General features: G+C 43.1%; 1 protein-coding gene across 1 annotated transcript in view; it reads left to right on the top strand.

Annotated features, from left to right (window-relative positions):
- The window catches only part of LOC126184789 (argininosuccinate synthase), a 207,364-nt gene that overhangs the window by 154,243 nt on the left and 27,205 nt on the right, over window positions 1–25,916 (top strand). Inside the window, exon 7 of the mRNA XM_049927362.1 lies at window positions 18,211–18,353. Coding sequence (XP_049783319.1) covers window positions 18,211–18,353 — 143 coding nt within the window. The remainder of the gene's footprint in view (window positions 1–18,210; window positions 18,354–25,916) is intronic.

Here is a 25,916-nt window from a genome sequence, read left to right as displayed (position 1 = left end):
TATTTTAGTCCATACTACCGACTCTCAGATGAGGAAAGCAAAGAACTTTGTAGTGGAAGAGATTTGTCATAGTATCGAAGATGAAGAAGTGCTCCTAGTTCTTAAGGCACGCATCTTAGATTCCACGTCTATTAACCCTTTCGTGAGCAGTGTGGAACATGCTTCCCACTACAATGAACTCGCTCCTAGTCCCGTGGGATTCACAGTTCCCACCTCTGTACGGTGCTACCACCTAGTGAACAGTATAGGGTACTGCTTCCAATCGGTAAGTTCCCGCCGTTTTTGCTGTGCCTTCGCGCAGAGGCATTGTATAGCTGAGTGTTGCTCTGTAGAGGAGCCTTGCAGTGCTATTTGCGTGACATTTTGTGATTTTTTCCTCAAAGCTGTAGTGTAAGGTAAATACTTTTGATTTACCCAAATTTATGAAGGAAAACGTAAAATTGGAACGAGGAGAATTCCAGTTTGAAACAAAAGGAGCCATTTCTGCAGTAAAATGGATAGATAACCGTCCAGTCACTTTCCTGTCCTCAATTCATGACCCATGAGAAACAGCAGCAGTGGAAAGGAAAAACAAGGATGGTACTAGTAGAGAGATTTCTTGTCCTGAAGTTGTGGCAGAATACGACAAAATAATGGGTGGTGTCGATAAGTTTGATAAATTACGAGAAAGGTATGCTATTGGCAGACGTTCTGTAAAATGGTGGCACAGAATATTTTATTTCCTGGTGGACGTTGCTGCAGTAAACTGTTTTATCCTGTGGAAAATAAGTAAAAGAGAAAGTGGATAACATGATCAGCTCACATACAGGATCCATCTAGTCAGACAACTGATCGCTGGCTTCTCATCCCAAAAAAGGCGTGGATAAAAACCTGTCTTTCTGGCAAAAAGGGGTAAAGTACCTGAAGATTTTCGTCATGTGGCTGTAGGGGAGCATCAACTCATTTTAGGAGAAACCTACTGGACGTGCCGTCATTGTAGTACCAATGCTACGGAAAAGAGCACTCGCTGTGTTTGTACATATTGTCAAATACCACTTTGCATAGACCCATGTTTCAGAAAATTTCATGGCAAGTAATTGTGAACAATTATTGTAACAAGAGAAGTAAATTTATTAAATAAATATGACATATATTGAAAAAGTTGTTTTTGTCATTTAACTCCAAGGAAGGGCAGTGGGAAGAATACTTCCCACCTTGTTGTGTGACCTCACTTTCACAGTTGGAGCAAATTTGATATTCTGTATGATAAATATACCTATCTGCTAACTACTATCTGCTCTCCATTCATTAAAAAAAACTGCTACATAATTTTGCCCACGAAAGGGTTAACTTTTTTGGTTCAAATGATCGTTCGCGTCATATCCCAGAATACTGGCCATTCCTTCTGGGACACCCTGTATGCATGAAATTGGAACGCGGGAGTTAGGAGCAAACAGCACGAGTACAGTTACTGTCTTCAATTCAATGCGCAAATGATTCTCCCAACGTGTCAATGCAATAAAAGTTTCTCGGGTTTCACGTCGCGCCAATTTCCCAAAAGATGACAGGTGAGCCCATGCCTTCCGCAACGAAGCGGGCACGCTGCTAACCACTGACGCGGCAAGAAACCCGAGAACATTTTAGATGTTTGGTTTCACAGGTATTTGCATTTTAACGCAATACGTGCACGATAGAAAGCTCTCTAACTAAAATTCCTTCAGCTGTTCCAAATTCGTACTCTGACGTAAGGCTAGGTGCAAACTGAGACGCGGATAGTGCGTGTGGCGGAGGGCAGCGCGCATTTTTGTAACGTAAACCCCCTTTACACCGAAGCGAACACGACCGAACGCAAGCGAATGCGCATTCGCAGGCAATGCGTAGGGAGTTGGCTTGCGCTCGCCATCATTGACTCGTACCTGCCAATAACCATTTACACTGGAGCGAATGGAAGAGAAAGCATCCGACGTGTTTAGTTTTTTGGCATCAAAACGTTGTCGCGGTAACGTTGCTTAGCCCACATTCAGCACAGTGTGGCGGAGAAGCGAGCACGTTGTCGGTCATGAAAGCAAAGTGATATAGGCACACAAAATGTGGGTGTCTGAATTTTTGCGGAGGCGAGAAAGAAGTGGTGGTTTGGCTATGTTTAGTGATATAGAGCTGCAATAATCGCTTGCTTTATTCTAAAACTACACCCCCATGTCGATGGAATATTTTCGCATTCTTCTAGCTACCACTAGAAGACAAATTATCGACGATCCATATCAGTGGAAGAGAGGCTAGCAATGACGCTGCGATTGTTAGCAACACGTGACAGTTACGCAAGTCTCAAATAAGTGTTTCGTATATCAACCGCATCTGTTTCTCAAATAATTCCTGAAGTATTTAGTGCCGTATGCTAAACACTCGTGGATTTTATAAAGGTAAATGCGAGGTAGTTACTGTCATTAAAAATGAGTAATTTAATACAAAAATATGCAAAAGACCAGATGCATCTTTATTGGAGGGAAAGCAGTTTTCACGTATTCTGTTCCTGAATTTAATCTTGGTAAAATAATAGCTAAACTGTGAAAACAAGACAGATACCTCGAATGTAAGCCACGACAATGATCAAGTCTTTCGTATATTTTTTTAAATATTAATCTACGTTAGCTGTTTATTTTGATGACATTTATCCCTCTTATAGCAGTTGCATGAAAGGAATGAAGAAATGAACAAAAAGAATTTCAGAATATCTCAGCAGTCAGCATCAAATATTCGCTGATGAGGACGAAGATGTGGAGAACAGATGGAAAAAATTCAAAAGCATCGTTCAATATGCCCTAGAAAAGTATGTTCCGATTAAAGTTTTAAGGAATAGTAAAGATCCACCACGGCTTAATAGCAGGGTTAGAAAAGCGCCGGTCTAGGCCGGTCACGGTTCGCGCGGCTCCCCCCGTCGGAGGTTCGAGTCCTCCCTCGGGCACGGGTGTGTGTGTTGTCCTTAGCGTAAGTTACTTTCAGTTAGATTAAGTAGTGGTAAGCCTAGGGACCCATAGTCCTTACCACAAATTTCCAGTTTCCAGAAAAGCGCTACGTAAACAAAGAGCGCTTCATCTCAGATTCAAGAGAAGTAAAAACCTAGCTGACAAACAAAAGCTGAACGAAGCGAAAATGACCGTAAGGAGAGCAACGAGAGAAGCGATGAATGATTTTAAAAGTAAGACGTTGTCAACCGACCTGAGTAAAAACTTTAACAGATTTTGGTCGCATGTAAAATCAGTAAATGGGTCAAAATCATCTATTGATTCTCTCAGCGACCACACCGGCACCAAAACGGAAGATAGAGAGAAGACCGAAATACTGAATTCGGTCTTCCGAAGTTGTTTCACCGCGAAAGATCATAGCTCTGTCCTTCATTTCAATTGTTGTACGAACGTCGAAATGGCAGATATTGAGATAATCGATCGCGGAACTGAAAAGCAGCTACAATCGCTTAGTAGTGGAAAGGCTTCAGAACCAGATAAGATACCTATAAGATTCTATAAAGATTATGCGAAAAAACTTGCTCCCCTTCTAGCAGTAATTTATCGTAGATCGCTTGAGCAACGAAAGTTACCTAACCACTGGAAAAAGCGCAGGTCATTACAGTTTTTGAGAAAGGCCGTAAGACATATCCACACAATTATAGACCTATATCGTTGACGTCAATCTGTTGTAGAATTATGGAACATGTCTCATGCTCAAGAATTATGACGTTTTTGAAAAATGAACATCTCCTCTATAAAAATCAACATGGATTACGCAAACAGAGATCCTGCGAAACTCAGCTCGTTCTGTTGATCCATGAGATCCACTGCGCAGTGGACAACGGCGCTCAGGTTTATGGCGCGTTCCTTGATTTCAGTAAGGCATTTGACACCGTCCCGCATTGCCGTTTAATGAAAAAAATACGAACTTACGGAGTATCGGAACAGACCGGCGATTGGATTCAAGACTTTCTTGCAGATAGAACTCAACACGTCGCTCTTAACGGAACTAAGTCGACAGATGGAAAGCTAACATCTGGAGTACCACAGGGTGCTACGGTCGCAGGTTCAAATCCTGCCTCGGGCATGGCTGTGTGTGATGTCCTTAGGTTAGTTTCGTTTAAGTAGTTCTAAGTCTAGGGGACTGATGACCTCAGATGTTAAATCCCATAGTGCTTAGAGCCAGTACCACAGGGAAGTGTGATAGGACCGTTGCTGATTACAAAATATATAAATGATCTAGTAGAAAGCGTCGGATGCTCTTTAAGGCTATTCGCAGATGATACAGTTGTGTATACCAAAGTAGCAACGCCAGAAGAATTTGCAGAACGACCTGCAGAGAATTGATGAATGGTGCAGACTCTGGCACTTGACCCTGTTCGTAAATAAATGTAACATATTGCACATACATAGGAAAAGAAATCTACTACTGTACAGCTACACTATTGATGACAAACAGCTGGAGACAGCGTCTGCCGTAGAATATCTAGGCTAACTATCCAGAGCGACCCTAAGTGGAAGAACTATATAGAACAGATAGTGGGAAAAGCAGCCACCAGGCTCAGATTCATCGGAAGAATCTTCAAGGAAATGTAACTCATTCACGAAAGAAGTGGCTCAGAAGGCGCTTGTTCGCTCGATTCTTCGGTATTGTTCATCTATCTGGGTTCCCTATCAGGTAGGACTGATAGAGGAGATAGAGAAGATCTAACGAAGAGCGGCGCATTTTGTCACGGGATTGTTTATCTGGCCAAAGAGCGTTACGGAGATACTAAACAAACTCCACTGGCAGACGTTACGAGAGAGGTTTTGTGCATCACGGAGAGATTTACTATTGAAATTTCAGGACAGCACTTCTCAGGAGGAGTCGGACAACAATTACTTCCCCCCACATACATCTCGCGTATTGACCACGAGGAGAAAATTCGAGAAATTAGAACCAATACATAGGTTTACCGACAATCATTCTTCCCACGCACTATTCGCGAGTGGAACAGGGTTGGAGGGATCTGATAGTGGTACCGAAAGTACCTTCCGCCACACACCATTAGGTGGCTTGTGGGGCGTGATGTAGATGAAACTGGACGTGCAATGCGTACCCGCAGATGTGGAGGGGGAAGAAGAGTGTATCATACCACAGCGGTTTGAAGGCAAACCACTAGGAATTACATTTTTCGACAGGACCCATTCCCGTGATTGTACGTTATTTATCCGTTTCATCACTAAAAGAAGATAGTAGTGAGTTCATTTTCTTGTTAACTTCCTCTGTTGGCACGGTCAAGCACCATTTTTTTTGTTGAGCATTTTATGCTGAGGATCAGTAGGATGCGCTTTCATCACTCTATTGCCACGAAAATGACACAATAAACAACACCAACAACAGTTCGCGCGCGAAAAACAGCACACTGCGGCAAAGCGAGTGTACTGCGACCATCGACGATGCTAGCGCCGTAGGGGAGAGAACGCGAACTTCCTTTGACGGTTTGCCCAGCGGATCACAAGAGAACACTTGCGAAAGCGGCTCATACACGACCTAACACCACGCGCCAAGCGTTTTCAGCAGAGAAAATTCTCATTCGCTGTTGCGCGTTCCCTTCGGTGTAAAGGGGGCTTAATAGGTTCGAGTGGGACGGCGACGCGATAAGCCGCGTCTTGCGTGTGCGCCAGGTCGCGTGGCGTTATGGTTGAGGCACAGTTTCTTGCACCTGGCACAACGGGAGAGGAGAGGCGGGGAGCAGGAAAGCAGTTCTCCCATATGCTTCCTTCGTCACCGCGCATGTGGGCAGTTATAGTACTGGCCGTCCGAGAAACATTGCCTTACTACTGAACTATATCGTCATTCAATAGTGTTTCGTTTTTCGACATTCGAGCATTTGATATTTTTTCATTAGTACATTATATTTTTGGGAATTTCCACTGTTGTATCCTCTATGTGCTCCTTGTAACAAGCGTCAAGATCTGATGTATATACACTACTGGCCATTACAATTGCTACACCAAGAAGAAATGCAGATGGTAAACGGGTATTCATTGGACAAATATATTATTCGAGAACTGACATGTGATTACATTTTCACGCAATTTGAGTGCATAGATCCAGAGAAGGCAGTACCCAGAACAACCACCTCTGGCCTTTACAACGGCCTTGATACGCCTGGACATTGAGTGAAACAGAGCTTGGATGGCGTGTACAGGTACAGGTGCCCATGCAGCTTCAACACGATACCACAGATCATCAAGAGTAGTGACTGGCGTATTGTGACGAGCCAGTTGCTCGGCCACCATTGACCAGACGTTTTCAATTGGTGAGAGGTCTGGAGAATGTGCTGGCCAGGCCAGCAGACGAACATTTTCTGTATCCAGAAAGGCCCGTACAGGACCTGCAACATGCGGTCGTGCATTATCCTGCTGAAATGTAGGGTTTCGCAGGGATCGAATGAAGGGTAGAGCCAGGGGTCGTAACACATCTGAAATGTAACGTCCACTGTTCAAAGTGCCGTCAATGCGAACAAGAGGTGACCGAGACGTGTAACCAATGGCACCCCATACCATCACGCCAGGTGATACGCCAGTATGGCGATGACGAATACACGCTTCCAATGCGCGTTCACCGCGATGTAGCCACACACGGATGCGACCATCATGATGCTGTAAACAGAACTGGATTCATCCGAAAAAATGACGTTTTGCCATTCGTGCACCCAGGTTCGTCGTTGAGTCCACCATCGCAGGCGCTCCTGTCTGTGATGTAGCATCAAGGGTAACCGCAGCCATGGTCTCCGAGCTGATAGTCCATGCTACTGCAAACGTCGTCGAACTGTTCGTGCAGATGGTAGCTGTCTTGAAAACGTCCCCATCTGTTGATCCAGGGATCGAGGCGTCGCTACACGATCCGTTACAGCAATGCGGATCACATGCCTGTCATCTCGACTGATAGTGATACGAGGCCGTTGAGATCCAGCACGGCGTTCCGTATTACCCTCCTGAAACCACCGATTCCATATTCTGCTAACAGTCATTGGATCTCGACCAACGCGACCAGCACTGTCGCGATACGATCAACCGCAATCGCGATAGGCTACAATCCGACCTTTATCAAAGTCGGAAACGTGATGGTACGCATTTCTCCTCCTTACACGAGGCATCAGAACAACGTTTCATCAGGCAACGCCGGTCAACTGCTGTTTGTGTATGAGAAATCGGTTGGAAACTTTCCTCATGTTAGCACGTTGTAGGTGTCGCCACCGGCTCCAACCTTGTGTGAACGCTCTGAGAAGCTAATCATTTGCATATCACAGCATCTTCTTCCTGTCGGTTAAATTTCGCGTCTGTAGCACGTCATCTGCGTGGTGTAGCAATTTTAATGGCCAGTAGTGTAAGTTTCACTGTTATTACTTGGATATGGATGTAATAAGAGGCATTGCACTACACGCATGCGGATGTCACAGTTTCACGATAAGCTAGGAAAAAGTCGGGAAACCCCCACGAATGACAATGTTTTAATTAGCGCGTCGTGACGAGAAAACGCATTTCTGTGGTTGCGTACACGATATCAGCTGTAATAAACTAATTATACAGCGGGCTACACAAGTGATGAATGTAGTCGGTATGTGAGACGACAAGTGCGATTAACGCACGTCGGTTTGACAGTGGCGCGTTGGGGCGCCACTCCATGCTCGGGAGAAGGTAGTGTGTTGGAGCTGTCACATCAGAGCAGACGACATCTCAGCCTCTGTTAATGGCGGTATGTAGCAACCACGAAGTAATCCACTTATGTTGGTAGGACAGCAAGTATAATGAATGGTTGCTGGAACTGGTTTTCCCCGGACGAGTGACCCTTGCAAGGCGGTGTGTAGCGCGAGGGAGACAACAGAGAGCAAACTCAAAAGCCGCAAAATATTTCACGGCAGCTGCACGAGTAAAACTAATGCTAATAAAGCTACACAGTGGGCAATCGAATCACTCGCAAGACAAACCGAGGCGGGAATGCAGGTTTAGCGAACCACCCTGCAACTGGAGAAGGAGAGGGAGTAGATCAGTGTTTAACGTCCCATCGGCAACGAGGTCAGTAAAGATGAAGCACAAGCTCGGATTACGGAAGGACGGCGAAAGAAACCTGCCGTGCCCTTTCAAAGGAACCGTTCAGGCGTTTGCCTTAAGCGATTTTGGGAAATAACGGAAATCTCAAATCTGCATGGCAGGATGCGGCTTTTAACCTGCAAGTGGAATAGCACTTTACCTGAGAGGCGTGCCGAGGCAATACTGCGCCACTGGCAGAACTGCTAAGCCGGCCGCTCCTCTCTCCTCTCTTCCCACAAAACTACGTTTCTGAAATTTTTCTACGTGACTTATATAAATTTGTAAGTGGTTCTTGTTGTGTTGGCAGAAGAAAAATGGTTCAAATGGCTCTGAGCACTATGGGACTTAACATCTGAGGTCATCAGTCCCCTAGAACTTAGAACTACTTAAATCTAACTAACCTAAGGACATCACAAACATCCATGCCCGAGGCAGGATTCGAACCTGCGACTATAGCGGTCGCGCGGTTCCAGACTGAAGCGCCTAGAACCGCTCGGCCACCCTGGCCGGCCGTTGGCAGAAGAGCCAACACCGTGTTACTAGCGGAGGCCGAAATGCACGCGTTTTAACTCGCGCAGGCTGGCGTGAGGAGGGAAAAACTATACTGACGTAAGGTCTGGAACATGACAAGGAATGAGAATTCAGAAAGCGGACGTAATAAGTTTGATACTTAACTTTAATCCATTAATGATGAACGTCGCTCTTGACGGTACATGATTCACAATGTTATCTGTTCAGAATACATTCATAGTAACTGAATATGGCGCCTTGCTAGGTCGTAGCAAATGACGTAGCTGAAGGCTATGCTAAACTATCGTCTCGGCAAATGAGAACGTAAGTAGGCAGTTAACCATCGCTAGCAAAGTCGGCTGTACAACTGGGGCGAGTGCTAGTAAGTCTCTCTAGACCTGCCTTGTGGCGGCGCTCGGTCTGCAATCACTGATAGTGGCGACACGCGGGTCCGACGTATACTAACGGACCGCGGCCGATTTAAAGGCTACCACCTAGCAAGAGTGGTGTCTGGCGGTGACACCACAGTTCTAATAAAAATGAAGCATTACTTTCTTAGGTGATCTATAACAACCGAAAATATTGGAAAGAATTAACTTTAGTAAATAAATTACGAATTGTAAAAACGTGGTAAGCAAACTGAAATTATAACGGAAAAACTGTGTCCGCTCCACCTTTTTTCGCTTGCTTCCTCCATCGTTGCGCCTCGCTCTAGTACTATGTCGGCAGATATCGGCAAAAATAGAAATCGTTCGGTGAAATAGCGTAGTTGCTTCGGCACCCGCTCGCCGACTTTTGAGATGTACGAGTACAATTCTGTTGTGAAGTAGCAGCGAGAAACAAGACCTTCATTTAAGCGAGCAGTGTATACGGCAGCTGTGTGACACCGACAGACATACTTTTGGTAGTATTCATTTCTTTATTATGCTAACTGGATGAAAAGACGCTATAGAAATGACACTGCGTTTACAGCTGCGACCCGGAGAAAGGCTTTCTATCATCGGCACAAGATGGTAACACGGACGTTATCTCTTAATTCTTAAACCGTCTCTCTTGGTTGGTTTTTTCGTCGGTCAGGTTTTGTCCCCCCCCCCTCCCCCCTCCGCTTGCGCCCTTGGCGGGGCGTATCTCACCACCACCACGGTCCTGCTTTAAACCTTCCTTACACGGGACGCATTTCTCATCGTTAAGCACGCCAGGCATGGTTTAGATCGCGGTTGCTACACGCTCAGAAACGAGCTGCTGCTACACACCGAACGTGCTTCTCATCGTGATTTGCGACCACAGCGCTCTCCAGCGGGAGTTGTCGCCTGTATGTGGCTCGCGAATCGTACAGTTTGTTTACGAAAATGGACGCGCGTAAAATCGCTACGTTAGCTCTATTAAAACACGCACTTCCTTCCTTGACCATATAATAGCCCATGTTGTTCTTTCTGTAGTTCACGTAAATAAAAACTTCATTATCCTTGAACGTGATATATGGCACAAAGTGAAGTACCGTGTTCAGTCGGTAAGAACACCATCTTTTAAAATATCCATTACAAACAGTGCGATACAAATTTACTGTAGTCTTCCATATAAGAAAAATAATATTTCATCATTGTCAGTTTTTAGTGAAATGCCGATGTCATCGTTGCTTGATTACTGCATCTATTCGTTAGCATAATTTTTGAAACATGTAAAATACAAGACTTTATCCGAAGAAGTGCAAAATATCCTACAGCAATTAAGTAAGCTATGTTGCAGATAAAATTCGTTTATTTACTGCAGTATTACTATTGAATTTTCTTTACTTTGTGTGTGTGTGTGTGTGTGTGAGAGAGAGAGAGAGAGAGAGAGAGAGAGAGAGAGAGAGAAATGGTTTCAGTGGCTCTGAGCACTATGGGACTTAACTGCTGAGGTCATCAGTCCCCTAGAACTTAGAACTACTTAAACCTAACTAACCTAAGGACATCACACACATCCATGCCCGAGGCCAGGATTCGAACCTGCGGCCGTAGCGGTCGCGCGGTTCCAGACTATAGCGCCTAGAACCGCACGGCCACTCCGGCCGGCAGAGAGAGAGAGAGAGAGAGAGAGAGAGAGAGAGAGTGTGCGCGCGCGCGCGTGTGTGTGTGTGTGTGTGTGTGTGTGTGTACACGTGCACACATGTACATGTCTGTGCACACAATCATACGCAATATTTAAGAAGGAATTATGTATCCCACGACCTGGAAAGTTTTTTGGATGTATAAATAAATACTGAATTGCGATCGAGTCAGGTAGTGACGTAGAAAGCAATCTTGCTGCTCGTCGCTCCACATTCCCAGGCATGTTTACAAAATCGAACAAACTCACTCTTGAGGGAGATCTGATGTGTACATAAGTTCGAATATTACAGAACATATTTCTGGTAACCCTAGAGCAGTAAAGGAAGAAAATGCTATATTGCTACTAAACCATCGTACATTTTACTACTACAAATTTTATTCAAAGGAAGTGATAATTTATAGGTTATGCGATAGCTAATTACAACTATTAATCTCCAATGATATGTTACATACAAAATAAGTACAGAATGACCTAATTTATACACTATAACGACAATTTTACTGTCCAAAAGAATTCTTAATTCATGCTATGCGCTAGTTACAAATCATTGGTATAACTCCAAGAGTACTTTACACACAAAATGTGTAGAAAGTCTTCTGCTTTAGTCAATGTTATTACAATCTATGCAGTAAGCAAGACACAGCTCGGTGTTGTGCACAAAAGGCCCCTTGAGCAGTGGTTGCAAAATGTCGTCGTTTGCTAGTAGGACAAGATGATCATACGTTTCTCCCTTGAAGTTGTTGTAGGTTGTGCTGCTTCTGTTCAGTTGAAATGCTTGAAGATCATTCAGTATGTTAGTGTAAAAATCAAACTCGGCCCAATCCATATTGTGCTGATTTTAGGAGAAAATGACTAGATTAACACTGACGATGACAGATCTGATACAAACTACCACTCTTCTAACTGTGATTGCTTGTATTTCACCCAAGTAGCCACAATTAGACAAAATTCTAAGTGATAAAACAAATATGTCGACTATTAGGAAATAAGGAGACTACTACTAAACAGTCGTAATATTTACGACAAGCGGACCAGTGTCAGCAAACCGTTGGAGTCAGGCAATAAATAATTCAGCCATTGTTAACAGTAGTGTTTGCAATAAAGGTACTCGAGAGCATGTGTCCTTATTGGCGGGAGCTACGAAGAGACACCAAGTGCAATGGTAAATTTTACGAGGGTTTAGTAATTTAGGGTTCATAATGAATTAAAGAGGGTCTGCCTTCTTCCAAGAACACAATTTTTGTTTTGCTTATCCCCCAAAAATATTTCACCACAGTTGTAACATCTACAGTGGGTTTTATTCTTTAAATGTTTCTGAGATACATGCATACATACACTCCTGGAAATGGAAAAAAGAACACATTGACACCGGTGTGTCAGACCCACCATACTTGCTCCGGACACTGCGAGAGGGCTGTACAAGCAATGATCACACGCACGGCACAGCGGACACACCAGGAACCGCGGTGTTGGCCGTCGAATGGCGCTAGCTGCGCAGCATTTGTGCGCCGCCGCCGTCAGTGTCAGCCAGTTTGCCGTGGCATACGGAGCTCCATCGCAGTCTTTAACACTGGTAGCATGCCGCGACAGCGTGGACGTGAACCGTATGTGCAGTTGACGGACTTTGAGCGAGGGCGTATAGTGGGCATGCGGGAGGCCGGGTGGACGTACCGCCGAATTGCTCAACACGTGGGGCGTGAGGTCTCCACAGTACATCGATGTTGTCGCCAGTGGTCGGCGGAAGGTGCACGTGCCCGTCGACCTGGGACCGGACCGCAGCGACGCACGGATGCACGCCAAGACCGTAGGATCCTACGCAGTGCCGTAGGGGACCGCACCGCCACTTCCCAGCAAATTAGGGACACTGTTGCTCCTGGGGTATCGGCGAGGACCATTCGCAACCGTCTCCATGAAGCTGGGCTACGGTCCCGCACACCGTTAGGCCGTCTTCCGCTCACGCCCCAACATCGTGCAGCCCGCCTCCAGTGGTGTCGCGACAGGCGTGAATGGAGGGACGAATGGAGACGTGTGGTCTTCAGCGATGAGAGTCGCTTCTGCCTTGGTGCCAATGATGGTCGTATGCGTGTTTGGCGCCGTGCAGGTGAGCGCCACAATCAGGACTGCATACGACCGAGGCACACAGGGCCAACACCCGGCATCATGGTGTGGGGAGCGATCTCCTACACTGGCCGTACACCGCTGGTGATCGTCGAGGGGACACTGAATAGTGCACGGTACATCCAAACCGTCATCGAACCCATCGTTCTACCATTCCTAGACCGGCAAGGGAACTTGCTGTTCCAACAGGACAATGCACGTCCGCATGTATCCCGTGCCACCCAGCGTGCTCTAGAAGGTGTAAGTCAACTACCCTGGCCAGCAAGATCTCCGGATCTGTCCCCCATTGAGCATGTTTGGGACTGGATGAAGCGTCGTCTCACGCGGTCTGCACGTCCAGCACGAACGCTGGTCCAACTGAGGCGCCAGGTGGAAATGGCATGGCAAGCCGTTCCACAGGACTACATCCAGCATCTCTACGATCGTCTCCATGGGAGAATAGCAGCCTGCATTGCTGCGAAAGGTGGATATACACTGTACTAGTGCCGACATTGTGCATGCTCTGTTGCCTGTGTCTATGTGCCTGTGGTTCTGTCAGTGTGATCATGTGATGTATCTGACCCCAGGAATGTGTCAATAAAGTTTCCCCTTCCTGGGACAATGAATTCACGATGTTCTTATTTCAATTTCCTGGAGTGTATTTTATGTAGGATAAGAATATGTTGAAATGATATTTTGTTGTTGTTTAGATTAGATATATGTACTTCATCTCTTTTGTATTATGTGTCTCCTGTGGTTGCCAACACAAATCAAATAGAAGTATATATTAATACAGCATGCCGTATGCAACACAGGTATGTCTGCATTGAATTTTTATTTGCAATATAACTCCTAAATTATGTATTCTGGTAAAATAGAGGCATAGGCCTGATTTCTTAAAGCTTGCCATTACTGTAATTGACATGTTCTGAGCTGTGCGTTACTATTTGCTTGCTGAATGTATTGTTCTGTTTTTATGTTTAAAGTAACCTTGTGGACATCGGTAACATTTCATGAGGTTTTTCATTGCAGATTTCATGCTGTATTAATATAGACGAATGAGTCTGTCGTTGCGCTCATAGCAGTTAAACAAGTGTAAACAAATATTTTTATTTACTAAACAGCATTAACATTGCGTGAAGGACGTATTATTTCGTCAACCATATTCCGTCTTCATTTTGTTCACTAATTTGGAAGTTAGAATCGCAGTAATCGGGCAAATCGATGAATGTGTGCCCTTCTCCTAGGCAACCACACAACCACGAGAATTTTAAAATTGGCCACATGTCACGGCGAAGGTCAAAGTGGACTCTTCCTTTAGGTTTTCTAAAATTCTTTTTTCGAAACTGACACTGTAAAGGCAAACAGGGTGGGAGAGACAAGGATCATTGGCACAGCTGTTTTGAAGGTGGAGGAAGTGGCAGATCTTGCTTTGGCAGGCCCCCTTTGCGTTTGTTCTCCTTGTGATTACCTTCATAAGAAGCTCTCTCGTTACGTGAGTTGTGATCGAGTCAAGGAGCCGCTATCTACTTTTGTCGATCTAGTGTTCTTCAGTTAGTTTCTATGATCTATTTCTTTTGTTTTAGGGAGTTTTATTTAGTATAGTTACTCTTCAGTAGAAATTTAGTGCCCTTAATTTGATATTCATAACTTGTCAGCAGAGAACCCAAGGATACGGAAGACATTAAACCTATGCACAGGCAGTTTTTTTAGGTGGATACAAACTAGACTGGTCACTGCGGCGAACAATGTAGCATGTTGAAACCAAGATGGATTCCAATTATGTGACCGGGAACACAGTGGAGGGCGGACGTTACGACTGCAAGCAACGTGAGCTCAGAAACAGTTCCGATGATTGGTTTGGGGGAGCGGACCAAACAGCGAGGTCATCGGTCTCTTCGGGTTAGGGAAGGGTGGGGGAGGAAGTGGGTCGAGCCCTTTGAAAGGAATCATCCTGGCATTTGCCCGAAGCGATTTAGGGAAATTACGGCAAACCTAAAACAGTATGGTGCCCTCCAGTGTGCTAACCACTGCACCACCTCGCATGGTCAGTTCCGATGAAGAAAGCCGAAATCGCCTTAAACAGCACCATACGAAATACAGTTCCAATTCAGAATCCATCTTCGGAAGGCAACGTAGCAGTTGTATTTGAGAGCGTACAGAGGCTTCGTAAATAAGATACGAACTGCCTATCCCGCCTGCGGGAGGCTATTTAGTCGTATTTCCTGTAGCGGGTCAACGGCCATCTCCGAGGGGCGCAGTCACCTCAAGGGCAGCTATCTTCCACACTCTTCAGCCTGTTTTAATACCGATCTTCAAAGTAAGGAACCGTTTCGACTACGATGAAACAGCTGACGGGTTGCTACTTTTATCCGCAATAAATATGGCGTAAGCGAACGAGAGTACACGCACTACAGATACCACAGGTTTTCTCCTATCTGCCCTGTTATTGATGCAGGTTTCGGTGCATGCGAAACAGTCGAGTCATCCCTACCGCAGAGTTAACAGGGGACCGTTTCTGATTAGGTTGCTCAGTGCAGAAGACAAATTAATGCACCAACGTTTATGCCACCCTCACATTCCTACGTAACGTTTATGAATCATTGCTGGATCAGAATAGTTTGCATCTACCGACACTTTGTACACATACATCTCCTCAACATCTATACTCTGCAAATCACTGTGAAGTGGATGGCAGAGGGTGCTTCCCACTGTACGATACGTTATGATTTTTTTCCCCTCCATTAGCGTTTAGAATGCGGGAAGAATGACTATTTAAATGTCGCTGTCCAAACCGTAATTAGCTTTCGCGGACTCTACGGCAGAGGCACGTAGAGGTCGTGTGTTTTCACAGATTCCTCACTTAATGCTGGTTCTTCAGAATTTTTAAGGATGCTTCCACAGTATAGTTGATACCAGTCTTCAAGACTGCTAGTTCAGTTTTTATTTTTTTTTTTTTATTTTGGGATTTCTGTCACGCCCTCCCGAAGATCAAACAAATTTGTGACCATTCGCGCTGCCCTTCTTTATACACGTTCTGTGTCCTGTGTTAGTCTTACTTGGTAGGTATACCACACGCTTGAGCAATATTCTAGGATGCGTCGCATGAGTGTGTGCTAACCATCTCCTTCGCAGTCTGATTGCAATTTCTCAGGATCTACTAATAAATCGAAGTCAGCTACCTGCTTTACCTACTGCTAAACCTATGTGATCATTCCGTTTTATATCCCTAAAAATTGTTACACACAGGTATTTGTATAAGTTGACGATTCCAACTTTGACTTATTCAGACCGTAGTCATAGGATACTAACCTCTTTCGTTTGTAAAGTGAACAGTTTTACACTTTTGAACATTGAAAGTAAATTTCTAATCTTTACACCACTTTGAAATCTGATCAAGATACGGTTGAATATTTCTGCAGCTTTATTCAGACAGTAATTCATTGTAGGTAACTGCGTCATCTGCGAAAAGTCTGAGGTTACTATCAATATTGTATGCAAGGTCATTAGCATACAGTGAATGGAGAAAAAATCGCAGCACCAAGAAAGGGTTGTGCTACATAAATGAAAATTGGTAGGCGTGTTTCTACCTCTGAAAGGTGATGCCTATTCAAATTTCGTGCCAGTCGCGAGTGGCGCTAGTAGCATCACTATGAGGATGCAAATCAGGTTTGATGTAAATAGACGTTGTAGCGGTTGTCAGGATCAGTTACCTCTGAGGATGGCCGTGGTGAGCTGATGCTAGTCAAGAATGCTTTTAAGGCGAGAAAGACGCCATTATCGACACCTCACTCAGTTTGAACGGTGTCGTGTAATAGGGCTACGAGAAGCTGGATGTTCTTTCTGCGATACCGCAGGAAGACTTAGCTGGAATGTAGCCACTGCATGTGATTTCCGGCAGCAGTGGTCACGAGAATATACATTACTGGCCATTAAAATTGCTACTCCAAGAAGAAATGCGGATCATAAATGGGTATTCATTGGGCAAATATATTATACTAGAACTGACATGTGATTACATTTTCACGCAGTTTGGGTGCATAGATTCTGATTGACTTGGACATATTAAATATATATGTAAAGCATGCAGCATCTTGTTAATTTACCTTATTCTCGAATTCTGAAACTGCCTTATCACGTCGTGACTTGGATAATCTTCCTTACGATTTCATATTGCATACCTTCCCATTTTCGTCCTTCCGGTCGTTTTAAAACACTTTTTACAATGGATAAACTTTTTACCGTAATTCGATTTATTTTGTGAAGGACCACTCCCCAGTTTTAATTTCTTTTTTTTTCTTTTCTGACCACATCACCTCAAATGTTTTCACTCTTTCACCTTGGAATCCTTCCATATTCAATATTTTTCCCTAAACACTTCTCTATCAGTTGTTTCATCATCTTTTATGTTATTTTTCTGTAAATAGTTTTTCGCTTCGTGGATCCAACTTGTTCTTGACTTTTTATTCCACAAATATTTGAAGACCTTTTTCTTTAAACTATTGTCTTGCATTCGATATAAGGGTCCACGAAACACCACTTTTCCTTTCATTACTTTTCATATGTTAACTATGTTTCGATAAATTTCATCATTACTCGTCATTTCCAACTTCCCGTAGTTTTTCGTGGACGTAATATTTTCCTAATGATTCCCTTCTCTAGTATTTCTAATTTATCGGTATTAAAGTGTAATGCTAACCTTTCACTTGCATGTAGACATTCTGGCTTCACTGCTTTATTGTAATACTTTTTTTTCAATATTAGTCACGCATTTTTTTAGTATAATAGTCTTTAGTTCTACCATATGGCCTTCTCATTTTCTGTATCCTTTCCGCGATAGCGGTTTTTCTAAGCCATTTTCTTGGATTATCTCCCGATGATGATTAAATTTCTTGTCTGTCTTTTGTTGGCCATTTTCTGTTTTTAAAACTTTCGGTGTATTTTTAATGCCTGTTAAGTTTATTTATTCATTTATCTATTTATTTTTTCTGCAGTACTTCATAAGCATACTGGCAATTTCTTCTAAAATATTATTGTTTCTTCATTTAATTGATAAGACAGATAGTCTTTCTGAGGCCGACTGAAATGTGTGCCCTGTAATGGCATCCCCTTCGTATTTGTGATTGATGGTTTTGCCATTAAAGATTTTTCCGAGAATCTGATTTCTCGAACTGCTGAAATTTGAATCTTATTTTTTTTCTAAAAGGATCTCTAGTTCTTTTTGTTTCCAGTGCTGAGCAAAGAATTTACATTTAATTTAAAGGGTCTAAAAATAACTATTTCTTAAAATTTGTTTTAGAAGGATCCCGAGGATGCTCTGATTCAAACCTCTGCTGTTGCTGGGACTTTTCGAATTGCCATCTGGGGCACTGCATTAGTTTAGTCTGATTTATTAAATTTATACAAATTTATTAAATTTATACACATTTCTCTGGTCCTCATTTAACAGGTATTCCAGTTGGGGTGAAGAACGTAACAACAGGAGAAGAGGAAACCAATCCACTGAAATTATTCAAACTGCTGAACAAGCTCGGTGGTCTCTACGGTGTTGGCAGAATAGACATCGTCGAAAACAGATTCCTCGGACTCAAGGTAAATAAGTACTGTAACAAGTTGTATAGGTATTTCACATCTGAAAGTAAGTTTCTGTGAATATTCTAAGGGAATCAAAAAGCTTATCGCATAGTTTTAATGTCGAACAAAATTAACACATAGAAATAACGGCAAGGCTTCCACTGCATTGATTTTTACACCATAATAGAGTCCTATATAGAGGGCGAGGCTGCTATGACAGGAAACTCAGAGTGTATCGAGAACGACTACATACATCCATGTGCTAGATTATAGAGGGCAATGTGGCGCGTTTTCTGACGTACGCGATTCATTTTTCTCATCGTTAACGAGGTAGGGTACCAACAATGTTCTTTAATGAAACTATATATTTTTGCATCGAAGGAAAGATCCTTCAAAGAGAACTTCAGTGACATAACCTGTGTGGAAATTGAACAAGCAGTACAAGATAAGAGCGTAACAACCACTGTCCCACTGCCAAGGGAAGAAGATATGTCCTACTGCACGAAATGTAAGCCATCGCATAACTCAGATACTATTCTTGTGTTTATTATTATTATTATTACTGTCATATCAAGTTCTCAAAATGTGAACTTGAGTATTGACCCATGGTATAAAGCGATTCCGGAGAGACATACCGCACGTTGACTATCATCTGGACTTATCGCAGCACAGGGCTGTGTTTTACTATATTTCGTATCTTCGAGAGACTTTGTTTCCAAATAGTCTCCTTCTTTTAATTTTCTCCATTGATAAAAGTTCTGAAGCGTTAAGTCTGGTGAGCATGCAGGTAATCTTGCGTGTACCGAAACATCTAACTGCCTCCAAATATTCTCTTAAGATGGGTTGTAATTATCTTTGTGCAATAGCGGGACATCGTCACGTTGGTACCACGGGATTTCCTTGTCTTGTGAGATTCCACGTGGATTGTGAGATTTCTACGAGGATACTAGATCTTTAAGGGTGCTTAGAGTCCCATGACTAAAGCGGGGACCACTGATACAATTCATGAAAAGCCCACGCCATTCGTTGTTTACCTAGTACCCTAGGCTAGCGTGGATTTTCAACCGAACATTAAGCATATTGCGAAGATTAATTTGAGCACGGTTTGCAAATGTTGCTGGGACATGAACGTCGTGCCAGGCTAATGACAGTTGATACTTTGTGATACCTGTCGCATATATTTGACGAGCCAGTCTATTAGAAATAGCGGGATGTTACCAACAATTAGTATATCTCGAAAGCCACAGACGGCAAAGCTGTAGCTCCTTGAAAACATTCTTGTGTCTGTATACAAACAAGTCAACCACCTACCGTATATCAGTAGGTGGCACGTTCTCTCAGGAGTGCCACATTGGTCACTCCTACTCTCAATTTTGTTTTTCTTGTATGTCGATGATATTTCGTCGGTTCTGTGCTTCTTTGGTATCATTTTTATGCCGACTACTTTCAGCTTTACTTGAGTCGTGGATCTGAAGACATAATACCGTGGTCGTCTATATGAATGGTGATTTGTCGTCAGTGGTAGCATGGGCGCAAAACCTGGGACTTAAACTAAATCCCAAGAAAGATTTGTCTGTGTTCATACAGTGTCTGCATGTTACATTATAATGCACTTCAGACATGCATGCAAGGAACGGACACTGTTTCACGATTCACAGCTGTTGTAAGTATTACCAAAAGGATTCGCAAATTACGAATACGTTTTGACGTCAGTTGTATGTTTTATTAGTGGCACATGAAAATTTGTGCCGTACTAGGACTCGAATCCGGACTTCCCGCCTGACGCGAGCGGCCGTCTTAAACATTCTTTTTCCTATTAAAATAAAAGAAACACAAAAGATTGAAACAAAATGTGACATTCAATTTGTAATTTTGATTTATAGAGGCTTGTAATTCTTTTACTCAATTCCTTGCGGAATTTTCATGATGAATTATAAATTAAAACAGGCATTTGAAAAAAAAGGAAACAAAAGTAGAATAGACGGGTCTCGAACCAGGGTCGCCTGGACGGGAGTCTGCTCGGTTGCCGCTTTTTTAAAAATTCTGTCGTCTTCCTTTTTTTATTTATTATTTTGGTGCATTCTGTCTTCCTCCTTTTTTCAGTAATCTTTATTGAACAAACTAACAGTACATATATATACACAATGCAAAGTTCTTCAAGGTACTATTTAAACATATGATTGTTAGTTAAACAAAAAATATTAGAAAAACATTAAATACAACAAAAAATAACATATTCTGTCTTCTTCTTTCCTTTCTTTGAGGGGGGGGGGGGGGGGGTCAAGGAAGACGCTGCGGAGATAACCGGCAAAAGTTTGTCGGTAAGATGGTTTTCGGGTGAGGGTGCTATGCACGGTCACAACTTTGTACCAGAAGTCAAGGACTGTATGCGGACCACTCTGAAAGAGGTATTCTAAAGCCTGTCCTCGAAACCAGATGAGTGTATGGTGCTTAGCAAGAGGGCAGTGAAATGTCTGGGGCAACAAGAAATCTGGGGTTACCGTCGTTGGCGGGGCACGAAGGTAAACGCCCACGACTCGTTGAATGAGAAGCCATACGTTTCGTTTGAGGGGGCACGTAAGACGGTGCTCGTCGGTGTCTTCGAGCTGACAGTCAGGGCAGAGTGGGGAGGTGGCCAGTCCTATGCGATAAAGTCGACTATTAGTCGGGAATTTGCCATAGACTAAAACATACCAGAGTGCAGACACAGACGACGGTAAAAAGGGTGCATGCACTGTAACAGTTATGATACTAAATGTAACACTTCTGTCACTAAATGTAACTGGGTTTTCTCTTTTGATGCTGTCAATTGTCAGGATGAGCATTCTAAAGCATTCTGTCAAGGTGAAAATATTAAATAAATTAACTTTTCTCTCTTAACAACATGTGGGCAGGGTGGGTTCTTCCTTGGCTCGGGTATGAGGTAGAATGAAACAGCATTTTTACATAAGATAACTTTTATTGAAAGTTTCGTACAACTGTATCTTACTGGATGTTCTGGTTCGGAGAACGGCAGCTGTGTCGTTTGCGAAGCCTTCTGCTGCGGCAGCGGCGGCGGCGGCGGCGTCGTCTGATTACGCGTAACGGTGTGTATCTCGTGTCGTCGTCTCGCCCAGCTGACTGGAGACGCGCATCGCGCTGTGGCCCGTTTAATTATTACGAGCGAAGTCGTGCATCGGATGGTGATACCTTGGATGTGGCGTCCCAGTGTTTCTCTTCTCTAAGCGGCTGCGTGTGTTGTGCGTCGGCCAGCGGAGCGGCGCGGCGGGGGAAGGCCCGTGTCCCGGACTCGAACAACGGACTCCCGCTTGCCAGTCTTCGGCTGTCAGATCTTCATCCCAGCTCACAGGTGACTGCTGATGTGAGGCCGTCTCCTTCCCGTCCTCACGAGTCACCCAGGTACGTAAAAATCAGACTTCAAATACCTTTTAACTTCTGTCTTCTGGCGCCGAGGCTGCTGCTTGCTATTCCATTACAGCGGCGGACTTGGTGCGTCTGTGCATGATGTAGTCTCTTCTTGCATGACGGTCTTCAGCACCGAAACTGACTGAAAACTACTGCTACGCTTCTTCACTTCTCCGTCTTCGTCTTCGTCTCCGTCTTCGTCTGTCGGGCCCACCGCGTCTCGCGTATTTATTCACTTCAGTTCACTGGAGGTGAACGACTTCACGGCCATTGCCTCTTCTGTCACGTTGAAGAGCTTCTCGAAGAATCTTCTTAACGTCGGTCATTGGCTCTTGGGATGTGGGCGAGGGCCTTTGCTCACATGCGACAACTGAGAAACACGTGAGCCGGTCGGGCGATGGCCTGACGGCTGAATCGACAGCGCCCGCTTATGTGGAACTTGCTGACTTCGCGGTCATTGTCTCTTCTGTTCTGCTGTTCTGCCCGCTGAATGCCAGTATGTAACTCTCTAAACTAAACCAAGTTTTTCATTTATATTCTAATTTCTACTTCACTTTGATTTCACTAATTTATTTACTTAAGTACCACTCAACATTCCTCCATCCTTCGGAGAAATTCGCCCTCGAATTTACCACTCAACATTCCTCCACTCTTCACACGGCAAAAGCACTAACACAAGCAATGAAAACTCTCGACTTAGAAGATTACACACGTTTCACATTAAGTATGTTGAAAATACTTAATCACTTTACTAAAGCACTGTATGCTCATGAATCACATAGTTCACACATAAATGGTTATAATAAGTGTAACAAATCTTGATGACAATGAATAAACAAGAATAGATTTTTCACTTAGAAAATTATATAGCAACACCTGTTTAATCTACCCTATATTAATGCAAGAATATCTATTCTACAGTATTGTTTACTTTCACATAAGACTGTTTAGTAAAAGAGTGAAGTACAATAAACAAAATTAATACACTAATGCTCACAAAAAAATGGTTCAAATGGCTCTGAGCACTATGGGACTCAACTGCTGTGGTCATAAGTCCCCTAGAACTTAGAACTACTTAAACCCAACCAACCTAAGGACATCACACACATCCATATCCGAGGCAGAATTCGAACCTGCGACCGTAGCGGTCGTGCGGTTCCAGACTGAAGCACCTTTAACCGCTCGGCCACTCCGGCCGGCACTAATGCTCACAAGTAACCACTGAAGTACACCAGTTAAGAGTGTGGTATCAAATTAACAGGGATTTGATGAAGTGGTATATTATTATTTGGCTTATTTTTTCGTCTTAAATAAAACAAAACTGTACAAAGCAGAAACACCAACACAAAGGTTCCAGATATACCCGTTCCTAAATTTATACTTTTAGTTTTGTGTTCACTTTTTAACTTTAAAACATGTTGCATCATAACACTGGCATCAATTTTGCCTTGCTGTGAGTTTATGACATATCTAATGACTTCAGAAGGGAACTGTCAACGGAGTCATTGAGGTAGGATAGGTTTTGTGTAGGAAATGCTTTGCATGGCGTTTTCTGAAAAAAGCAAACAACATGGTTATGGGCCTACCAACTCAGTAAAAACAAAAACAAAGAAAAGAAGAAATACATTGTTAACTACAAGATCAACATGTTTCTACGTTCAACTTTTTTTTCTTAAAAAATAAACCATTATCATTTATTAATTATTTACATATGTATATTATCCACAGTCTACTAAGATTCCACTAGGACATTCGCACTCTTGGTCGAAGATCGTATGGTGCCATGTCCGTATGTTGTGCTGGCGTGGCCACTCTTTTTCCTTTTCGGGTACTTCCTCCACCCTTCGGAAAAGCAGACACTATTGTTGAAGGAATTACATCTGGAGCGCCCTTAAAAGGTTTTAAACGACTTGCATGCACAATGGTAGTTCGGGTGGGCAGTTGCAGTTTAACGTTGACTGGTGACGTGATCTCAATAATTTGATAAGGACCTCTGTAGTTTGTTACAAATTTCTTCGTTTTTCCTTTCGCAACATATGGAGTTGACAGCATCACCCACTGACCGATTTTGTAATTTGGATATTTAGCTTGGGTATTACCTAACCTTTCCTGTCGTTCCAAAGCCTTTGTATTAGATTTTTGAACCTTTTTCCATACATCTTTCATCATTCGACTGAAATCTCTTACTGCTTCTCCGACTTTTCCGTTTTTCTGCCTTATTACATCAAACGGGGACGGCATTTTTCTCCCACAGACTACTTCATAAGGTGACACGCCAGTTGCTTCATGCGTTTTGGCGTTGTATACCGACACGATTATTGGTAAATACGTATCCCAATTAGAATGTTGTTCGTTAATATAATAACTAAGCATCTTGCCAATTGTCCGGTGAACTCTTTCTGTGCGTCCGTTGCACTGAGGGTGTAACGGAGTGGTGCGTAATTTACGTATTTTTAGTAAGTGGCATAGCTGTCTCATTAATTCAGACATAAAATTAGATCCCTGATCTGTGATAATAGCTTCAGGTACGCCAAATTTAATTATCCAGTTGTTAACTAAAGCTTGGGCAACTGTATTTGCTTGCTGATCTGGGAGACTCACCATAGCTAGATAGCGTGAAAAGTGATCTATAATCGTAAGAACATATTTATTACCAGCAGGTTTTTTATGAAATGGCCCATAGAGATCCACTCCACGGATTTGAAATGGACATGAAGCCTCGGGGAGCCTCTGTAAGGGTATTTTTGATCGAGGAAGTTCAGCTCGTTGTGCGCACGCAATGCAATTACGAACGTACTGCGCAACATCCTGCTTTCTGGTTTGCCACCAAAATCGCTCTGCTACACGTCTTTCGGTTGTCCGTTGTCCACCGTGTCCTGCAAGGATATGATCGTGGGCCTCTGCCATTATTTCTTGTCTAAGGTGTTGGGGAACAACAATTCTCGGTCCAAGTTTTGTTTTACGGCATAATACACCATCTTCAAAGCAAAATTGTTTTTGAGTTGCGTATTTTTTGTATTCTGTATCCTCATCTTGTGCCTTTCTCCAGTCCTTAGTATCTCGGCCTGTTGCTTCCAAAAGTGCTATTTTCCGACTTAGGCAATCTGCATTCGTGTGTTTTTTGCCTGGTTTATGGATAACTTCGAAATCCAGTTCGGAAAGACATAGGGCCTAACGCGTGAGACGACTAGACGGATCCTTTAACCCAAGCAACCATTTTAAAGCTGCGTGGTCTGTAATGACCTTGAATTTCCTACCATAAAAGTAGCATTTAAAGTATTTGATACCATATAACAATTCTTTCTCCGTTGTGGAATAATTTCTTTCTGCCGTTGTTAGTTGTCTTGAAGCGTAGGCTGTGGGGTGTTCCGCGCCATTAATATTCTGACTCAAAACAACTCCCACTGAATGACCACTTGCGTCACAGGATAAAATAAATTCTTTATTATAATCTGGGTAGGCTAATACTGGACTGTGTGTTAACTTATCTTTAAGGGTTTGAAATGCACATTCACAATCTTCAGACCAATGAAATTTTGCACCCTTTTTCAATAATTGGGTTAAGGGTTGGGCAATTTCAGCAAAATTTTGAACATATTTTCGGTAATACGATGCGAGACCAATGAAACTTTGTACTTCCTTAACGCGTTGTGGTGATGGGAAGTCCTTAACTGCCGAAATTAATCGAGGATCTGTTTTAATTCCCTTTTCACTAATGACATGCCCTAGGTATGTAACCTCTGTCAATGCAAAACTACATTTTTCCATATTTAATGTTAATTTAGCTTTTCTAAGCCTCTTGAAAACATTACGAAGACGCACAGCATGTTCATTAATGTCTTTGGAGAATACAATAATATCGTCTAGATATACACAACATTGCTGAGTTTTGAGTCCTCGCAATACTCCATCAAGTAGTCTTTGAAAAGTTGCTGGTGCATTTTTCAAACCGAAAGGCATTCTTTTAAATTGCCAGTGGCCTCCAGGGGTAGAAAATGCTGTTTTATGCCTATCTTCAGGTGCAACTTCAAATTGATGATATCCGCTACGTAAATCGATTGTTGAAAAGTATTTACTGTTACCCAAACTGTCAATGATATCTGTAATGTTTGGAAGAGGATAAACATCTGAGATAGTTTGTTTGTTAAGGTGTCTGTAGTCACAACAAAATCTATA

Source organism: Schistocerca cancellata, chromosome 4, assembly GCF_023864275.1.
Source record: "Schistocerca cancellata isolate TAMUIC-IGC-003103 chromosome 4, iqSchCanc2.1, whole genome shotgun sequence".
Classification (NCBI taxonomy): domain Eukaryota; kingdom Metazoa; phylum Arthropoda; class Insecta; order Orthoptera; family Acrididae; genus Schistocerca; species Schistocerca cancellata.
This window is presented reverse-complemented; position numbering and strand designations above follow the sequence as displayed.